Source organism: Oenanthe melanoleuca, linkage group LGE22, assembly GCF_029582105.1.
Source record: "Oenanthe melanoleuca isolate GR-GAL-2019-014 linkage group LGE22, OMel1.0, whole genome shotgun sequence".
In the NCBI taxonomy this organism is placed as follows: Eukaryota; Metazoa; Chordata; class Aves; order Passeriformes; family Muscicapidae; genus Oenanthe; species Oenanthe melanoleuca.
Window position 1 is genome coordinate 1,802,517 of NC_079363.1, and position 19,718 is coordinate 1,822,234.

Consider the following 19,718-nt stretch of genomic DNA (forward strand, 5'->3'; position numbering starts at 1 on the left):
ACAGGCCACGGCAGAGAGGCCAGAACCCTCAAGAGCCCTCTCAGTGGCAGGGTGGGATGTCACAGGGGGGCAGCTGAGAGCCAGAACGCCCATGGTGGGGTGACAAGAGGTGACACAGGGTGACATGGGGTAACCAGTCACAGCCAAAGGGCCAGACCCCCATGGTGGGGTGACTTGGGGTGACACAGAATGACACAAAGCCACGGGCTGACCGCTGTCCCTGCCCCACAGCTGAGCCACGAGGGGTGAACACTGCCCTCGAGCTGCTGGGGACACGTGGGGACACTGCTGTCCCCCACCCCCACACACACCGCACCAGAGCTGCCCTCGGGTGGGCCCACGGCCCCTTTATTGCCTGCAGCAGGGAGGGGGGTCCCCAAACCTCTCCCCCCCCCGGGGGGGCTGAGCCCCGGTGTCTCCCCTGGCAGTGGGGCAGGAATGTCCCTGAAATGTCCCAGCAGGAGCCAGGACGTGGCTCCGGCCCTGTGGCCGTCCCGGTGTCCCCGGATGGGGAATAAATGGGACGGGAGCTCATCATGGGGCGAGGCAGAAAATCCAGAGCCGTGCAGGTCCTGGCAGATCTGTCTGTCCCCGCTGGGTCCCGGCCCTGTCCCGGTCCCTGCTCCAGAGGCAGTCACAGCTCGTCGTGTGGGATGTGGAGCGCGTGGTCACACAGGTCTGCAGGGACAACGGGGACAATCAGGGTGTGGTGGAGCCTGATGGAATTTTTGGGATATGCTGGAGCCCCACGGGACTCCCACGATATAACAGAGCTGTGGAACCCCCCATGGCCAGAGCCCTGTGGGACCCTCAGGACAATCAGAGCCCCGTGGGACTCTCTGTACTGCCCTGTCCCTGCTGTAACCTGAGCCAGGCCAGCAGCGTGTCCCTGCCTTTGTCCTGTGGTTAATGACAAATGTGGCTGTTTGGACACAGCCTGGATGCGCTGCTGGATGCAGGAGGAGCCCCAGGAGCAGCTGTTGAGACCCTCAGGATCCCCTGGGGCAGAGCACTGCCCTGACGGCTGTGCCAGGTACAAAGAAACCTGCCCTGGCCCTGTCCAGGGCCCCGTCCAGGACTGCAGTGGCCCAAAGGTCACATTGTGCCCTGACCTAGGTGTTTGCGAGCTGGAAATAGCCCCAGAAAATGGACAGGGCCATTGGATGAGCCAGGAGAGGCCACAGAGTCAGCACAGCAGCTGCCCTGGCTCGGCCCCAGCATCCCAAAAAAACCCCAGTGCCAGCAGAGTCCAAGCATTGGGCTGCGATGGCGTGCTGGGATTTGGGGAAGGACTTGCAGCTCCTCCCTGCTTTGGGCTGGCAGCAAATCTCCTCCCAGCACCAATGGAGAAGCTTCAGACTCTGGAACAGCAGGAGAGATCCCCAGGGACAGCCCCAGTCTGGGCCCAGTATCTCCTCCCATCCCAGCACTGAGGGAGCAGGAGAGACCCCCAGGAACAGCTCCTGCTCTGGGCTGGCAGCAAATCCCATCCAGCACCAATGGAGCAGATACAGCTCCTGGAACAGCAGGAGAAACTCCCTGGAACAGCAGGAGAGATCCCCAGGGACAGCCCCTGCTCTGGGCCAGCATCTCCTCCCAGCCCTGCACTGACAGAGCAGGAGAGACCCCTGGAAGAGCAGGAGAAACCCCCTGGGACAGCAGCAAAGATCCCCAGGGACTGTCCTTGCTCTGGGCCAGCATCTCCTCCCAGCCCAGCACCAAGAGAGCAGGAGAGACCCCTGGAAGAATGGGAGAGACCCCCTGGGACAGCCCCTGCTCTGGGCTGTCGTCTCATCTCATCTCATCTCCTCATCTCATCTCATCTCATCCCATCCCATCCCATCCCATCCCATCCCATCCCATCCCATCCCAGCAGCCACAACCCCAGGAGCAGCAGCAGAGCCCCCCAGGCCCCCCAGCTCACCCGTCCTCTTGCTGCAGAGCCGGTCCTTGACGTTCTCAGCCTCGTGTGAGAGAAACTCGATGAGCTCATCCTCATATTCCTCAGCGATGCTCTCGCACTGCAACAGGACACGGCACTGGTGACACCAGCCCACAGGAGCCACACACCCCCAGCACTTCCCTGTCCTCTTGAAACACTCATCTTAGAAAATCAGGATTTTAGTTACCTCGCTGAAAATTATTAAAAGTTAGAAGTTAGTTATCTGAAACTTAAGTAATTGATTGTCTGTCATTTTATGTTTGCTCAGCTGAGCTTACAATGGGAAAAGATTAAACTAGTGAGAAACACAGACAATGCAACCAGAAACCCATTCTCTGAACAACTGGACTATCCTCAGAAATCATTTGTATTGTCATTGATAAAAAAAGTCAAGAGTTCAGGTCGCCTTACTTTTAAGACCCCTCCCCACAAAAACGACCCCAGACTTAATTTAAGAAGTCAATCAACGCTTAATAGCTATTCAAGCTAATTACCATAAGAAGCGGGGAATGGGAGGGGCTGTTATTATGAATATGCATTTGTTTGAATCCTTTGTCAATAAATAGAGTCTGTGATCACCTGTGATTTTGCAGTGTTCACGCTGAATAAACATACACTTTCTAACTAAATTGATAGAGTCTTTTGTCCATCACATCTGAGTATCGGTATGAGACCAACACTCTTATTTTGATAAATCACCCTCACACACCGCGAATTTCAGGCTGGACGTCACATCCCCGTCGAATTTGAGGCCGGAAAGGTCCATCTTGGTGCCGTCGTGGGAGATGACCCGCACGTAGCTCTTGCGGTGCGTGGCCGGATCCACCTTCTCGCCGTACTCCTTCATCTTCTCGCACACCCGCTCCAGCAGCTCGGTCAGGTGCGCCTCCGAGCGCGCGTACGGCACCTGCGGCCGCGGGGAGGGGTCAGCGGGGTGCCGGCGGCGGGACGGAGGGCGGGGACAGCGGGACAAGCCTCACCTCCACCACCGACTGGCTGCCGTCGGGGTTGATGCGGAACGAGCCCATCTGGATGGTTTTTCTGGGATCCACCTGGGCGATCTCCCACTCCAGCTCGTCCACCAGCGCTCGGCAGGCTGTGGGGGGACACGGGGACATGGCACACACTCCTGTGGCTGCCCAGAGCCATACTGGGATGGAGGGTGTGCGGGGAGGGGTGCTCAAGGCCTGGAGACCCTCAGCCTGTCCCTGAGCAGGGCAAGCTGGTCCAGTGGATACCCCCAAGCCTTGTGCCACCACCCTGTTCTGTCTTGCTGTCTTCTCTGTCTCCCCACTTCATCAAGTTCCCCTGTCCTATCCTGTCCCCACTGTCCCCGTCCTCCCCTTTCTCCCATTTTCCACCCTGTCCCATCCCATGCGGTCCCTCGTGCACGACGCTGTCCCCGCCTTGTCCCCCGTGTCCCCCGCACCTCCGCAGTGCAGGTCCTGGCTGCGGCGCGCTCCGGCCGCGGCCAGCAGCGATGCCAAGGCCAGGGCCAGCCCGAGCAGGGCCGGGATCCGCTCCCGCATCCTCAGGGCTCCGCAGATTCCCGGGATCCGGCCCCGCATGCTCAGGGCTCCGCTGTCACCTGCGGACACGGGCAGCTCCAGCGATGCTGGTCTCACCCAAGGGCTATCCCTGCCCGGGACCCCCGTTCCCTGCAGAGCCCGGCTGCCCTTAGAGCTTCATCCACGGTGTTTCCCTTCCCGGTCCGCTCTGAGTCATGTTAGTGCCCCTGGACCCACAGGGACCCCTCCCCTATGGGGCAGAGCCCAGAGCTCCACAGAGATTCCTTCAGTATAGGGCAGACACCAGAGCCTCACATAGATTCACTGTAGGGCAGAGTCCAGAGCCCCACAGAACCCAGAACTCCCACAGATCCTCCTCTTCCACAGACCAGCCCCCATAGAGCCCCCTCTCGTATAGGGCAGAGCCCAGAGCACACACAGAGCCCCCTCCCCTCCGGGATCCCCCACAGCCCCCTATGGAGCCCATCGCCTCCCACGAAGCCCCCTCGTCCCGGGCCCAGCCGAGACCCCCAGCCCACTCCCCCCATCCCGAGCCGCGGGCCCGGCTGAGCTCCTCCCATCCTACGCCCCCCGTACCGGCCGCTTTCCCGTCCCGCTCCCACCGCCCCTCACACCGACCGGCTGCCCCGGGACTGCCCGCGGCGCCGCCGGTCCCGGCGCGCCCCCCCGGCCCGCACTATGGCGGGCCACGGCCGCTCGGAGCGAGCGGCGGCAGAGCCGGACCGGGCAGCGGAGCCGGTCAGACCGGTCGGACCAGCAGGGGCAGCTCCTCGGGCCGCGGCGGGGCCGTCCCGCGAGCAGGCGGCGCGGCGGGCAGCCCGGGACGGGCGCCGAGGGCCCCGCCGTTGCTAGGGCCCAGCCGCGTGGCGCTCGCCCGCGAGTGGGCGGGGGCTGGAGTGACTCCGCCCACAATGCCGCTATGGCCACGCCCCCCGCCCCGGCTCAGCGGCGTCCCGGGACCGGTCCGAGACCGAGTCCGAGTCCGGGTCCGGGTCCGGGTCCGTGTCCGTCCCGTCGTGTTCCCGGTCTGAGCCCCGGACTGAGCCTGGGCCGGGTCTATCCCGCCGTGCCTCCAGTCCGGTCCCGGTCCGTCCTGCCGTGCCCCCGGTCTCAGCACGGACCCGAACCTTAGTCCTTCCTGCCGTGTTCCCGGTGCCACCCTCGCCTGTGCCCGGGTCCGTCCCGCCCCACAGAGCTCCTGGTCTGAGCCCCGGACCGATCCTGGGCCGGGTCTGTCCTGCCGAGCCCCGGTACCGGTCCCGGTCTGAACCCAGTCCCAGTCTTTCCTGCAGTTCCCCGGTGCCGGTCCCTTTCCGAGCCCGTTCCCAGTCCGTCCTGCCGTGTCCCCGGTGCCAGTCCCGTTCCAAGCCCGGTCCCAGTCCTCCCCGCAGTTCCCCGGTGCCGGTCCCGGACTGGCTCCTCTGCACCATGTCCCTCCCAGCCCCGATCCCGGTCATTCCTGCCATGTCCCCGGTGTCAGCCCCTCTCCTTTTGCTCTGTGCCCGATCCGACCCCTTCCCGTCTTGTCCCGGTCCCGGTCCGGTTCCTCCGTGCCGTGTTCCCGGCCCCAGCCCCGATCCTTCCCGCCGTGCCCCCGGTCCCGGTCCCGGTGCCGGTGCCGCCCCCGGAGCCAAGGAGGACACGGTCTCACGGGGGTCCGAGGCTGTTTTATGAGTGCGCCCGGGCCGGCGGGCGAGCGGGGCAGGGGGACGGCAGTGCTTCCCGGTACCGGCAGGGAAAGGGGAGCCCCGGGGCACCGGGCCCGGGGCGGGGGTCGGGCGGGTCGGGAACAGCCCCGGGCCCGCTGCTGGTTCCAGTTCCACGAGTGTCCGCCTCTCCCGGCGCTGCTCCTGGCGGGGGCTCCGGTCACAGCGCCAGCACCGGGGGAAACACGGCCCCGTCTGCGGGGACAGCGCGGGGTGAGAGGGGACACGGGGAGGGGACACGGGACACAACGTGGGGAGAGGGGACACGAGGAGTGGGCGGCGGTGACATCTTACGCTTGGGGCTGCTCTGGCTGTCGGGCTCGGGCACCTTCCAGTCCAGCTTGCGGCCCTTCTCGTAGAGCCCCTTGAGCACCTTGCGGAATTCCTCGGGCTCCGAGCCCTGCGGGCTCAGCTCCAGATACTTGCGGTAGAGCTGCAGCGCCGTCCGCGCGTCCTCGATGCTGTCGTGGGTCTCCCCCTGGATCTTCAGGTCTGCGGGGACACCCCTGGCTCAGGGCGGGCACCCTCGGGAGGTTCCGCCCCTTCCCGGATCCCACAGTTCGGTTACCGACCCAGGAAGTACCAGGCGAGGAAGCGCAGGGAGATCATCCTCTTCCTCGGGATGTGGAACAGGTACACGGTGTCGATCACCTGGTCCTTGGGCACCTGGGGGAGGAGACAGGGTCCTGCTGCCGGGGCAGGGGGGAAGGGACCCGACCCGACCCCTCCCAGCCCCACCCCAGCCCCCCACCGTGGCCAGGGAGGGGGCTCAGGCTGTCACCATCAGGTTGATGACACGAAAGTCCTTCTGCAGCCCGTGGCCCACAAACTTGACGCCCACGTCGATGAGGAAACGCAGCTTCAGGTAAGTGGATTTGAGGGTGGTCAGGTGCTTGGAGGAGATCTTGGCATCCAGGTCTCCTGGCTTGATCCCAGAGTACTGGGTCAGGTAATCCACCACCTGCGGAGACCAGGGCACCTCGAGGGGGCTGGCAGGGCCAGGGGCTCTGCCCCCTCCCCAGTTCCACTGTCAGCACCCTGGGGAGGCGGCTGGTGCTGCAGGACAACATCCCCAGGTGACCATGGAGCACAGAGCTGTCCAGGTGAGGTCACCATGGCCCATGGGGAGCACCTGGGTGCCCGAGTGAGGTCACCATGGAGAACACAGGAGTCCAGGTGAGGTCAAAGGGGACAAAGGAATCTCTGGAGAGCACCCAGCTGTCCATAGGGTGCACCAAGCTCTCCATGGGGAACGCCCAGATGCCCAGGTGAGGTCACCATGGAGAACACCCAGGTGCCCAGGGGAGGTCACCAAGGAGAACACCCAGGTGCCCAGGGGAGGTCACCAAGGAGAACAGCCAGGTGCCCAGGTGAGATCATGGAGAACACCCAGTTGCCCAGGTGAGATCACCATGGAGAACACCCAGGTGAGATCACCATGGAGAACACCCAGGTGAGATCACCATGGAGAACACAGATGCCCAGGTGAGGTCACCGTGGAGAACCCAGGTCCTTCCTGAGGGCTTGGGGATCTGCATGAGGCCAGGTGTGCACCCCATACCTGCTCCTGGGTGGAGATGTAGTCATCAATGAAGGGGACGCCCTCGTTGGGGCCCTGCCCACGCACACAGGTGATCCGGGCCACCGACATCTGGCTGGGCTTGATGGTGGATTTGGTGCCATCACTGCGCAGCTCAGCCTCCTCCTGCCACCAGGGACGGCACACATGGTGACCAACAGGTCCCTGCACCCTGTCCCCCGCTGTCCCCATCCCCAGGGCTCCCCCACCTCGTTCAGCGTGACGAACTCGGCGTCCAGCCCCACCAGGTCTCCTGCTTGGGGCATCTCGTTCAGCATGAGGGGGATGAAGGTGGCGTGGCACTTGCGCTGCTTGCGGGCCAGCGAGGCCTCAGCCAGCAGCACGCTGGCCTCGATGGGGTTCTTGACTGTGCAGGGAAAGGGGAAGGAGCTCAGCGGCACCGCGGCAGCGCCGGCCCCGCCGCCACTTCCACGCCAGGCACTCACTGACGAGGTTGTACTTGGAGTTGAGGTTCCTCCGGGCGTAGTAGAGGATGGCTGGAACCTTCCAGCTCATGTCAAACTGCACAGCCTCGCACTGCAGGGGAGGGGGGACGGTCAGGGGCGGCCTGGGTGGCTCCACGGGGTGGCCACGGTGTCACCTCAGTGCTCACCTTGTCCACGGGCTCGATGAGGAAGTCGTTGAAGAGGTACCACTGCTGGTGTGTGACTCCCTGGGGGGAAAGGCACAGCCTTAGGGGCCCCCCCAGGCCAGAGCAGTGACTCCTCTGCACAGTTACCAGGGAAAGGAGGGTGTGACAATGCCATGTGGGAACCCCCGCCCTTCCTGGGACACCGTGGGGAAATCCCTGCTGCCCTGGGTGGTGACAGAGGACGTGAAAGGATTGGACTGGACTGCCTCCGGGCTCTGCCCAGCTCCTGAGCAAAACTCCAGGGAGATGCAAGAGATAAGAGACAGGGATGGAGCCTTGACACACTCTGGGAACTCCTGGCTTGGGCATCTCCAGCAGAAACCAGGACTGTCCAGACCAGCCCTTTCCTCGGGAAGGGAGATGACGTCCCTGCCCTTACCTGGAAGTACAAGGACAAGCTGGCACCGTGCCCGTGGCCAGGAGGAACCAGCCTGAGTGGGTGTGGGAAGAGGCTTTCTTCAGCCCTTCCCTCCCCGTGAGGGGCCCCAGCAGCTCTTGGCACGTTCAACCAAACACACAACACTTGGCAGAGAGAGCCAGCAATGAAAAATCCTGTGGGTGAGACTCCTTGGGGAGTAAAATGGGGGTCCTGCAGGGTCTCACCTCCTTCCTCTGGTGGTAGGTCTCTCCCACCTTGATGTGCCCCACCAGGCTGCCCCCCGTGCGGGAATCCAGGATGTGGACAACAGTGGCCATGAGGTCGTAGATGTAAACGGACTCGGGGTCATCCGTGGGGCTGAGCTGTGGGAGGAACCAGCAATGTCTGAGCCCCCACACCACCAGCCAGGACATTTCCATGCTCCCCTGAGTTATCTCCTCAGCAGAAAGTGGTGCTGAGGCAGCTCTGCCCCCACGTGCTTCTGTCACCTCACCCACAAAGAATCACCCAAGTGATTCTCTCACTTTACCTCATCGGTCTCGCTCCAGTTGCTCACGTCGAGCTCTTTGCTCTTGGTCAACCTCATCTTGATGGCGTGAGGGATCCAAATGTTCTTCAGTTCCTCCACAGAAGGATATGAATGGCCTGTGTCAGGGTTCCCCAGATCCTTCCTGCATGAGGAATCATGGAAAGCTGAGATGGAAGGAGATGTCACCAGGCCAGGACTCCCACCCACCCACTCCCCAGATGATTCCTAAAATTTCTGTGGGAGCAGGACTCCAGGAGAGGTGCTCAGGCAATGTGGTTTTGGGGCTTTGGTCAGTTAGAAAAGGGGCACGAGGTGGGTGACAAAGGGGATGTGGTGCAGCCTCAGACAGGTAGTTTATCAAATTAACGTAATTTGGATGAGAAATAGCCCAGAGAATCACCCCAGAGGAGTCACTGCTCAGAGGCACCACCCCAGGAACAGAATCTCAGAATTCTTGAGGTTGGAAAAGGTTTCCAAGATTATCAAATCCAACCTCTGGCCAATCCCCCACCTTGTCACCCAGACCAGAGTGTCACATCCAGTCATTCCTTGGACACCTCCAGGGATGGTGACTCCACCACCTCCCTCAGCAGGTCCAAACTCTTTCCATGAAGGAATTCCTCCTGAATTTCTACCTACCACTCTCCAAGAGAGATCTCCTTTCCCTTGGTGATGTCAAAGCCTCCTCTCTTCATCATGGCTTTCTGAAAGGAGTACTGGCAACGAAACACAGGCAAGCATCAGCACAGGGTGACAGGCCAGCCCTGGGGACACGTGGCTGACAGCCAGGCCAGGAGCAGGGAACACACAGGGATATTAAAGTTGGTGACAGGGAAAAAACAATGGAAACCCAAGGTCACTGCCTTGGTGCTCCTGGGGGGCTGGGGGAAGGACAAAGTGACTCCTGCAGTCCCTTCAGCTCTGCCACATCAGATCTCATCTTTTCCAGCTCCAAAGGCACAGGGCATGACCCAATTGCACCAGATCCTCTGCAAGCAGGGCTCAGGTGGAGGGAGAGAGGCCAGAGACAGCGAGAGCAGAGTGAAAACCTCAGTGTGCCCAGAGTGTGTCCCCCACCTCAGCCTGTGTCTTCCAGAAATCTGCCTCCTTGGAGCTGTTCACCTCACAGTTAATGACCAACACGTCTGGCAGGCAGCGGATGTTCCGAGTCTGCACCTGCAGGGAGAGGGGGAGATGGAAATGAGAGCCCTGGAGAGGCTCTCAGCAGGGTTTGGGACATCTGCCAACGCCTCAAGAGCTTCATCCCCTCCCTGGCTGCATTCCTGGGGGCACTTCCAGCACAACAGGGCTGCTCCAGCAGATCCTGGGGGGTTGTTTCTCCCTGCTGAATCCTTGCTCCTGCATGAGAGGAATGCACAGAGCCCAGGAAATACCCCAGGGCTGCCAGCCGGGCCAGGAACCGAATCTCTGGCATGGGCTGAGGAGGTTCCCTGGTGACTCACAGAGAAACTGCCCCTCTCATGCCCCTGTCCCACAGCCCCTCGTGCCTGACCCCCCTCCCAGGCTCACCGTGGGCTGGTATTTCTCACAGTTCTCACACCAGGCTTGCGTGTTCTGCTCCAAGCAGATGCTGCGCTTTAGAATTTGGGCGAACTCGTAATCCTTGGCTGGTTTTTCTGGAGGGAGAAAGGAGAATAACGTCACCTCCCCAGCACACAAACCTTGACCAGCTGAGCTCAGCCAAACCTCTGGGGTTTTCCTCGTAACCACCAGCCAGAAGGTCAAGCCCCAAATGTGTCTTTCTGAAGCCAAAAGCTTTGGCTGGTTGCAAACCCACCCCTGGAGCTGAGGCAGCTCCTGGCTGTGGGTGTGTTCCAGCTGGAAAAATCATGGATAACAAACCCCACCCAGCTGGGGGGGCTGGGCTCTGCTCTTACCGGTGCTGTCAGGGTAGGAGAGGGTGAAGAGCAGCGTGGAGGACACACGGACAGTCTCCTTCCCACAGCGGCACATGCTGCAGTTCTCCATCTCACAGCTGAACAGCTGCCCGATGACAGAGTCCCCTGAGGAGCCAAAGCTGCTGGAAAAACAGCACTGGGGTCAGCAGAGATCCCTAAACTGGGCACACACAGCTCAGGAGCTCCCAAATTCCAGCAGATTTCGGGGAATCAGCCATTTGAGCAGTGCCAGCCTTCCTCAGGAAGCTCAGCTGGTGTCCTCTGCAAAGCCTCAAGGCTCCAAACAGGTTTTAGTGGGGCAGAGGCTCAGCACACGGTTCAAACACGGGGGGAGCTGCATTTCTCATGGATCACTCAGGGCATGAGTGGCAAGAAAGCTTCCTGAGGGATGGGTGGGGTCTCTGGGGAGACCCCTCTCTGGGGATCGGCTTCTACCTGTGCAAGAAGGTGACAGGGGTTCCCAGGGATTGTGTCCCCCCTCCCCAAGAGTGTGTGTGCTCCCCCTGGGGTCCCCAGTCTGGTGTCACCCCCTTTTCTCTGCCCACAGAGCTCCTGACCCAGCAGTGGCTGCAGCCCCTCCTCATGGCCCTGGGCCCAGTGAGGACCCCCTGCTCTGTCCCCTCGCTGATTTTTGGGGGGGGTTGTGTGTCCCCCCAGCCCCCTTGTCACTCTGCCACCACCTGATGGTCCCAGAGTTCCCAATAAATCTTCCCAGTTCACCCCAGTCCCGTTTATTGGAGGGCAGTGGGGAAGGACTTGGGGGGCCTTGATTTGGGCGGGTGGGAGACCCAGCCCTGGGGTGGATCCAGAATGGGGACCCAAGTGTGTCCCTGCTGTCACTCCACTCTAGGAATCCTTTGGGAGGCACATGAACCCCCACACAGCACTCAGGCCAACCCCAGAAGGTGCCAGGACCCCCTTAAGCTGCCAGGGGAATTTGGGGAGGGGGCACATAGGGGGTACCCAGGCAGGACCAAGAGCCCAGCGCTGCCCCTGCCCAGCTGGATCACTCCCTGTCCCACTCACCTGCTGCCAGCCCCACGGTAAGCCTGGGGTCCCTCCTGCTCCTGGGTTTCCTGGTGCAGCTGAGTCAGGATGAAACGGTTCCAGCTCTGAATCAGCCTCCCCAGGTTCACCTTCCCCGTGGCTTCGTCCGAATCTGCCAGGATCAAACCCAGCGCCGACGCCTCGGGGATGGTGCGGAAAGCCCGCAGAAAATTGCTTCCCTGGCCGTGGGGCAAAAGCAACAAGTCACTGAGGTCAACAGGAGTTTCCATCTGCTTGCCCAGCACTGCTCCCCTTCCTCTGCCATCCCTGTGACCCCTCCTGGGCAGCCCAGCCCAGCACAGACCTGGCAGGGGTCTCCTCGGGACAGGTCCAGCATGTGGAAGAGCAAACCCAGCTCGCAGCCCAGGCAGAATTCCTTCTGGCACAGGTGGTTCTGCACCAGGCAGCGGACTGGCTCCAGGAAATACAGCACCTGGCAGACACCCTGCAGTCAGGGAGGGCTCTGGGGGTGTCTCACAGGGGTCTGGGTGTGACTGGGGCAGCTCCCACCTGGATCATGCAGTTGCAGTAGGCGTTGGGAATGTGGGGCTCCAGCCCTGCAAACAGCGTCTTGTTGTAATGCTTGAAGTCAAAATCCTCCAGCCCCAGCTTGGAGTATTTGATGGTGACCTGAGCAGAGATGTGACAGGTGAAACAAACACCTCCCCACCCCATGGGACCCCTGGTGCTCCCCACAGACCCTTTTCCCCACAAGCCACCACCTTCCTGTACTTCTTGGCCACCCTATAGAGATGTGGCTCCTCCTCACGCCCGATCGGCGACTCGGGGACTTGGCTGAAGTTGTCAAACTCGTTGTCCATCTCCTTTAACCGATAAGGAATCTTTGGGAAGGGAGAGAGAAGGGGTCAGCAGCTGAACCCTGAGGTGGGGAGGAGCCCCACAAGCAGCTCCTGGGCTTTCCTGCCTCCCTGAATGAGCAAAGGGATCCACCAGAACGGAGTGGGGCCCTCCCTGGACCTGCATGAAGCCTCCACACCTTCCTGCTCACAGGGATTTGTCACTGTGGGAAAGCACAGGGCAGTGTTTTCCCAAGGGTGAGGGACGTGCCATGAACCTGACAGCTCAGCCCTTCCCTGCCCACAGAGCCACAGAGGGATGGAAATGGGAAAACTCCATCCCTTTACCTGCTCCAAACTACACCTGCACCATCCCAAGGGAATTCCACCTCTTGTCCCTGTCCCTGAAACCTCAGGGACCCCTCAGCATGCAGAGATCTGTGCCTTCCCAGGCTGCAGAGCTCCCAAAATCCCTGCTGGGAGCAGGTACCTGGTTTCGGAGCTTGGTCCTGGGGTTTGGGGCATAGCCAATGAACCCCACTTTCTTCATGGTGCGCAGAATCTCGGGATCCACCGGGGGGGCCCTCCTGGAAACACCCCCTGACTCAGAGCAGCATCTCTCACCCACACAGGCTGTGCTCAGGGACTCACCTCGAGGCTGTCCTGAGCATTTTCCCCCCCCCAGCCCTTCCCCAGGTTCATTTCCACCCCAGGACAGTGCTGAGTTGGGGGTGTTGGGGGTACGAAGAGGGAAAAGGAGATTCCACATGGGCACAGCAGAGCCAGGATCCCACTGGGAGTGGGAAGGAGGGAGGTTGGACCATGTCCCACCATCCTCACACCTGCCCAGTCACACCTGCACTGCAGGAAACTCATCTGGGGTTTCACAGGCAAGCAGGAACAATGCCTTTGGATTTAGCTTTTGTGCTTTTCAGATCCTGTGCTGCTTTAGTGTACAACTCTAAAACTCCACAGCCTGTCAGCTGCTGCTCTCCCATTTTATTTCAACAAAACAATTCCTCTCTAGGCCTGAAATTCAAGAACACCTCACTGCCTCAAGCCCCCAGAGATGTAAATAAGAGTAATTTAGGGCGACAAACTTGGGTAAATTACTCCATTACCTGAAACTGTAATTGGAGGATTTACCCCTGATATGTAAATAGACCAAACTTATGAAAGGAGACTCAGGGGTGACCTTATCACTCTAAAACTTCCTGAAAGGTGGTTGTAGTCAGGTGGGGCTTGGTCTCTTTCACCAGCCAGCAACTGAGAGAATGAAAGGACACAGTCTCAAGTTCCATCAAGGGATAATTAGGTTGGATATTTGGAAAACGGTTTTCATGGAAAGAGTGATAAAGTACTGGAATGATCTGCCCAGGGAGGTGGTGGAGTCACAATAATAATTTGGAAGGAGGTGATTTACATCCTCCATTTCAAAGAGAAACTTCTGCCTTTATTGGCAGACCCCTGTCCTCCAAACCAGGACACCTATTTGTGGCTGTACCGGCACTCACCGCGGCGCCGGGGCCGAGTTGGCGGCCGGCCAGTCGGACAGCAGCGCGTCGCTGGTCAGCGGCACCGGGATCAGCGACAGCGGCACCAGGTCCTGGTTCCAGTCCAGGTGTGGCAGCGTGTCCACCATGCAGGGCAGGGCAAAGTCGGTCTCCCGGGAGTAGGCGTTGAAGGTGACCTCGGGGGAGTCGGCCCACAGGTGGACGCAGCCCTCGGAGTCGCCGAAGGCCAGCGCCTGCTTGCTGGCCGACACGTCGAAGGTCATGATGAGCGGCCCCACCGTGTTGACGTGGAAGATGTCGGCGGGGTTGGCCAGCCCGGTGGGCTCACAGAACTGGCACTGGCCTGGGGAGAGGGAAAAGTGGGATGTGTTGGGTTGATGTGGCCAGAAATGTGAATTCTGTCACCATCTGTTAAACCAGTTGGGGCAATCTTATCTCCTTATTATCTGCTAATGGGCCATCTTTAAACCAGCTGGGCAATCATCTTTATCTTTCCCACAGCCCATCCTCCCTGCAGGAGATATCTCCTGTTAATGGCCAGAGTCCCAGTGCATGACTGATAAAATTACATGAGATAATTATAATTACATTAGATGCTCCACCCGGTGGGAGGAGCCAAGCCTTTCCTACCCAGATAAAAACTGACATTTAGGACAGCAAGTTATCCATCTTCCCACTGGATTCCAGAGGAAAACCAGACCTTTCCACATCATCCCTGGAGCTTCAGGGGAAACTGCAACCCTGCTCCAGCTGAACCACATCTGCCACTGCAGGAGGATGCAGCCACCATTGAATGGGACTGCTGCCAACACCCTGACTGACTGATGGTGTGTCAGGCTGAATTCTGACTCTGACAGTGTTTTGGGATTGTTCTTTGTAATACTGCATTTCTACTTTAATTTTCCTAGTAAAGAACTGTCATTCCTAATTCCCATATCTTTGCCTGAGAGCCCCTTAATCCCAAAATTACAATAATAATTTGGAGGAAGGGAGTTTACATTCTCTATTTCAAAGAGAAGCTTCTGCCTTCATTGACAGACACCTGTCCTTCAAACCAGGACACCCCTCACCCTGAAGGATCCCACAGCATCCAACCCCGAACGTGGGGACACTGAGCTGCCCTCACCTGTCTGGGAGATGATGGCCAGGCGGGAGGTGTAGGTGGGGATGAAGCGCAGGAAGAAGGGGTCGATGTGCACCTGCAGGGGGGTGGTTGCCCTCATCATGCGCAGGTCGTAGACCTTGAGGAAGCGGTCGCAGGCCAGGCCGTTCATGCGGCTGGAGAAGCCGCAGGTCACCAGGAGGTTCCCGTGCACGTCAAAGTCCGACAGGCTGCCCGAGTGCGCGTCGAACTCGTGCTCCACCGCGAAGGAGCGCAGGTCACGCAGCGACACCTGCCAGGGGACGTCCTGGCTGTGGTCACCCAGCCTCTGGAGAGCTGGGAGGAGCCCAAATTCTGGGATGGCCCCCCCGGCACAGGCGGTACCTTGCCCGAGGTGTGGCCGCAGAAGAAGAAGCGGTTGGATTGCCTCATGATGGTGATGCCCGGCACCTCCACGGTGTACTGGGAGAGAGGGGAAGAGAAAGGGTGAGCAGGGATGGGCAGAGATGGGCAGGGAAGAGCAGAGAGGAGGAGGAAGGAGAAGTGAAGAGCAGAGATGAGGAGGGAAGAGCAGGGAAGAGCACAGATGGGGAGGAATCAGCAGGGATGGGCAGGGAAGAGAAAAGCAGAGATGAGCAGGGAAGGGCAGGGATGGGCAGGGATGGACAGGGAAGAGAAGGGAAGAGAAAAGCAGAGATGAGCAGGAAAGAGAAAAGCAGGGAAGAGCAGGGATGGGCAGGGACAGGCAGGGATGAGAAAAGCAAGAAAGAGCATGGATGAGTAGGGAAGAGAAGGGAAGAGAAGGGAAGAGAAGGGAAGAGAAGGGAAGAGAAGGGAAGAGAAGGGAAGAGAAGGGAAGAGAAGGGAAGAGAAGGGAAGAGAAGGGAAGAGAAGGGAAGAGAAGGGAAGAGAAGGGAAGAGAAGGGAAGAGAAGGGAAGAGAAGGGAAGAGAAGGGAAGAACTGGGCAGGGACAAGCAGGGACAAGCAGGGACGAGCAGGGATGAGCACAGACAAGCAGGGACAGGCAGGAATGAGCAGGGATCAATCCCAGAGCGAAGCTCCAGGCAGCAGCCCCCAGCCCAGCCGCACCTTCTGCGTCTCCTGCACGGTGTTGAGGTCCATCTCCAGGACGTGGTTCTGCAGCCCAGCCACCAGCAGGGTGTTGTTGTCCGTCAGCAGGAGGCTGTGCATGTCCTCGGACTCATCCATGCTGGGGACACCAGCACCCCCTCAGGTTCCTGCCCTGCTCTGGGAGGGAGCAGGGAAGGGCTGCAGGGGCAGCAGCACTCACAGGTAGTCAAAAATGATGAGGCCACCCCGGGACTGGTACTTGAGGTTGGTTTTGGTGAGGAAGAGGACGCCGTTCTCCAGGCTCTGGATCTGGCGGATGTCATCGCTGCTGTTCACCTGGAAGGACGAGTAGCGCTCCAGCGTGGGCCCGAAGAAGGAGGTGGCGTGGCCCTGAAAGCAGAGAGGGGACAGGGATGTCACAACCCTGTGTCCCAGTGGGTGTGGCACAGCTGAGGTCGCTTCATCCTCCGCCAGATCCCGGCTTTTCCAGGTTATGGGGGCGTTCCTGGCACTCCTGGGTGCTCCAAAGCAGGGAAAGCAGCTCAGACTTGTCCCTAGACACTGTCCTGGTTTGGAGGACAGGTGTCTGCCAATAAAGGCAGGAGCTTCTCTTTGAAATGGAGAATGTAAACACCCTCCCTCCAAATTATTATTATAATTTTGAAATTAAGTGGCTCTCAGGCAAAGATATGGGAATTAGGAATGGCAGTTCTTTACTAGGAAAATTAAAATAGAAATGCAGTATTACAAAGAACAATCTCAAAAACACAGACACAAATAAAACTTGTCCAGCAGACACAAATGAAAAATCCCAACACAGCCCCAGAGCAGTGAGAGGTTTGTGCTCTGAGAATTCACACAGACAGATCAAGGGGAAAAGGTTTTAAAACAAAAGAGGAGACTTAGATGGGGTAGAGGGATGAAATTCCTCCCTGGAAGTTGATGAGGTGTTGGAATGGGCTTCCCACAGAAGTTGTGGCTCTCCCTGGAAGTGTCCAGGGCCAGGCTGGATGGGGCTTGGAGCACCCTGGGATAGTGGAAGGACAGGGAAGAGGATGAGTGTGGAGAAGAAAAAGCTCCAGGGAGACCTTGGAGCCCCTTCCAGTGCCTAAAGGGGCTCCAAGAGAGCTGGAGAGGGACTTGGGACATGGGATGGAGGGACAGGACACAGGGAATGGCTTCACAGAGACACAGCGTGGGGTCAGATGGGACTTTGGGAAGAAATCCCTCCCTCTGAGGTGCTGGAATGGATTTCCCAGAGGATTCCCAATGCTTGGAAGAGTCTGAGGTTGGTTGGAGCACCCTGGGCAGGGTTGTGGAACCAGTGATGCCTCAAGTTTTAGCTTTTCTATTTTGCACATCAGTGGTGCTTTAGTGTAGAACTCTAAAACTCCACAACAGCTGTTCTCCTGTTTTATTCAAAACAATTCCTCTCTAGGCCTGAATCAAGGACACCACACTGCCTCAGGCCATGAAAAATGTCAACAAAAAGTGAATTAGAGGAAGCAAAAGGGGTGAAGCTTTACTTCACCTGAAGCTGTAACTGCCTTTCCAGGCATCACCAGATGAGCTTTCCTCTTCCTCCCAACCCAACTCAGCCCATCCTGTGACCCCATCACACCCCACAACCTCCCCAGAGCTTCCAAAACCTCCCCAGGGATCCAAAAACTTCTCCAGAGCTTCCTAAAACCTCTCCAGGGTTCCCAAAACCTCTCCAGAGCTTCCTAAAACCTCTCCAGAGCTTCCTAAAACTTCTCCAGGGTTCCCAAAGCCTCTCCAGGGTTCCCAAAGCCTCTCCAGAGCTTTCTAAATCCTCACCAGGGTTACCAAAACTTCTCCAAGGATTCCCAAAACCTCTCCAGGGCTTCTCAAAACTTCTCCAAAGCTTCCCAAAGCCTCTCCAGAGGTTCCCAACACCTACCCCGTGGTTGCCAACCCAGAGCATCTCCTCGTGCAGGTCGAAGTGGGCCACGGAGACGGGCACGCCGACCTCGGAGACGGCCGTGTGCAGCTCGCTGTACATGCCCTCCATCAGGTGCACCGAGTCAGGCACAGGGAGCCCCTCCAGGGACACCCCCTCGGGGTCCAGCTCCACCAGGTTGGGGTTCAGGTGAGGGTCCAGCACCGGCTCCAGCGCGGGGTGAAGGGGAGGAGCGAACTCGGCCAGGGAGGGGTTGAGCCCTTCGTAGTTCATGGTGAATCCCGGCCTGGGGGAGGGAGAAGGAAGCTGAGGAACCGCTCAGGGACATGCAGAGTTCTTGGAATTGGTGATGGGGGGTGGGGATGGCAGCTGGAATGTCCAGAGGGGGTGAGGTGCAGGGTGAGGCCAGGGGTGTAAAGTCCCGTTCCCAGGGTGTGCTCAGAGCCCTGGCACGGCTGGGGAAGGGGCTGGGGTGGACCCTGGGCACCGGGCACTGGTCAATGAACACTGGGCAGGGGTCCCTGGGCACCGGGCAGGGGTCCCTGGGCACCGGGCACTAGTTCCTGAATACTGGGCAGGGGTCCCTGAGCACCGGGCAGGGGTCCCTGGGCACCGGGAAGGGGTCCCTGGGCACCGGGCACTAGTTCCTGAATACTGGGCAGGGGTCCCTGGGCACCGGGCAGGGGTCCCTGGGCACCGGGCACTAGTTCCTGAATACTGGGCAGGGGTCCCTGGGCACCGGGAAGGGGTCCCTGGGCACCGGGCACTGGTCCCTGCGTACCAGGCAGCATCTGGAGGAACCGGGAAGCAGCCCAAATTGCCAGGCAGCCTCCCGTGGATACCGGGCAGTGGTCCCAGAACATGGAGCAACCTCCAAAGGAAGTGGGCAGTGTACGAAAGGACCGGGCAGTGTCCTGAGGCACTGAGCAGTGTCCCGAGGCACCGGGCAGTGTCCCGGGAGACCGGACAGTGTCCCGAGGCACCGGGCACTGCTCTCCGAACACCACGCAGCCTCCCGGAGAGCCAAACCAGGCCCCACCCGGTTCCCGCCCCGCCCCGCCCCACCCCCGGGGCTTCGGGCCAGCTCCGCACCCGCCGCCTTTATCACCGCGGGCCCACACGGATCGCGCCGGCGGGATCGGCGGTATCAGCGGCCGCAGTCCCAGGCGGGGCCCGAGCGCGGAGCCGCCATCCCACCACCCTCCTCGCGCGCCGTTACCGAGCTGCCGCGGGCAGAGCCGCGCCGGGGCCGCGCTCCCGGGCTCGTCCCGCTGCGCCGCCGCGGCCGGGCCGGGGCCGGGGCCGCTCCCGCCGTCGCTACGGCAACCGCGCCCCTGCCCGGTAAACCGGGCCCGCCCCGGGGCGCCGGCCAATGGCAGCGCCGAGCGCCGGGCAACGACCAATCAGCGCCCGGGGGGGCGGGACTAAGCGGCGCGGCGGGACGGGGCCGCGCACGGGACAAAAGGGCAGAATTCGGCTGGTTCGCGGTCCCGGGAGCCCCGGGCACCTCTCGGACCCCCGGCGCTGGCGATCCGTGCGGCCTGTGGGGTCCCACGGGTGTCGCGCAGCGTCCCCAGACACTCTACAGGAGCCTGCGGTGTCCGATGGATGTCACACAGCAGCCCGTGGCATCCCACGGTGCCCGCGGGTGTTGCGCAGGGTTCTCTGGCATCCCCAGAGTGTCCCCAAGTGTCCCCCGGTGTCCCTTGGAATTCCACAGTGTGCTCTGGGGTCCCACAATGGGCCATGGGGACCCCCGGTACCCCACGCCGTCCTACCGTCCTACCCCTACCATGGGGTCCCAAAGTGTCCCCAGATGCCAATCAGTGTCCCTCTCTCTGCTCTGGCACCCCACGGTGTCCCATGGGGTACCTCAATGTCCCACGGCGTCCCCTGGCACCCCACGGAATCCCAAAGTGTCCCCAAATGTCCCAGCGTCCCGCAGAGTCCCCTGGCGTTTCAGTGTCCGTCGGTGTCCCACGAGGTGTCACGGTGTCCTGTGCCACCCCACGGGGTCCCACGGTGCCCGA

The 19,718-nt window shown here is 60.3% G+C and overlaps 2 protein-coding genes across 4 annotated transcripts; both read right to left on the reverse strand.

Moving 5' to 3' along the window:
• Positions 1 to 322: 322 nt before the first annotated feature.
• CNPY2 (canopy FGF signaling regulator 2) lies at positions 323 to 4,304 on the reverse strand. 2 transcript variants are annotated; one of them, XM_056515031.1, is made up of 6 exons: positions 4,090 to 4,304; positions 3,372 to 3,530; positions 2,923 to 3,038; positions 2,652 to 2,849; positions 1,925 to 2,021; positions 323 to 678 (listed from the first exon to the last, which is right to left on the reverse strand). In XM_056515031.1, exons 2-6 carry the CDS (start codon positions 3,508 to 3,510, stop codon positions 635 to 637), a joined length of 594 nt encoding a protein of 197 aa, XP_056371006.1. In that variant the 5' UTR covers positions 3,511 to 3,530; positions 4,090 to 4,304; the 3' UTR covers positions 323 to 634. The 2 variants fall into 2 exon arrangements, with proteins under 2 accessions (XP_056371006.1, XP_056371005.1); XM_056515030.1 differs by having other exon boundaries at positions 4,048 to 4,304.
• Positions 4,305 to 5,118: 814 nt separating this feature from the next.
• PAN2 (poly(A) specific ribonuclease subunit PAN2) lies at positions 5,119 to 19,034 on the reverse strand. 2 transcript variants are annotated; one of them, XM_056514941.1, is made up of 26 exons: positions 18,908 to 19,034; positions 17,689 to 17,974; positions 15,988 to 16,157; positions 15,786 to 15,906; positions 15,080 to 15,157; positions 14,720 to 14,987; positions 13,594 to 13,936; positions 12,570 to 12,666; positions 12,005 to 12,124; positions 11,793 to 11,912; positions 11,587 to 11,715; positions 11,262 to 11,461; positions 10,215 to 10,354; positions 9,847 to 9,953; positions 9,394 to 9,492; positions 8,956 to 9,032; positions 8,317 to 8,458; positions 8,012 to 8,149; positions 7,370 to 7,429; positions 7,203 to 7,293; positions 6,966 to 7,123; positions 6,739 to 6,882; positions 5,959 to 6,138; positions 5,750 to 5,843; positions 5,472 to 5,669; positions 5,119 to 5,372 (listed from the first exon to the last, which is right to left on the reverse strand). In XM_056514941.1, the coding sequence occupies exons 2-26, from the start codon at positions 17,959 to 17,961 to the stop codon at positions 5,338 to 5,340; spliced, it is 3,582 nt and encodes a 1,193-aa protein (XP_056370916.1). In that variant the 5' UTR covers positions 17,962 to 17,974; positions 18,908 to 19,034; the 3' UTR covers positions 5,119 to 5,337. The 2 variants fall into 2 exon arrangements, with proteins under 2 accessions (XP_056370916.1, XP_056370915.1); XM_056514940.1 differs by having other exon boundaries at positions 10,215 to 10,357.
• Positions 19,035 to 19,718: the final 684 nt, after the last annotated feature.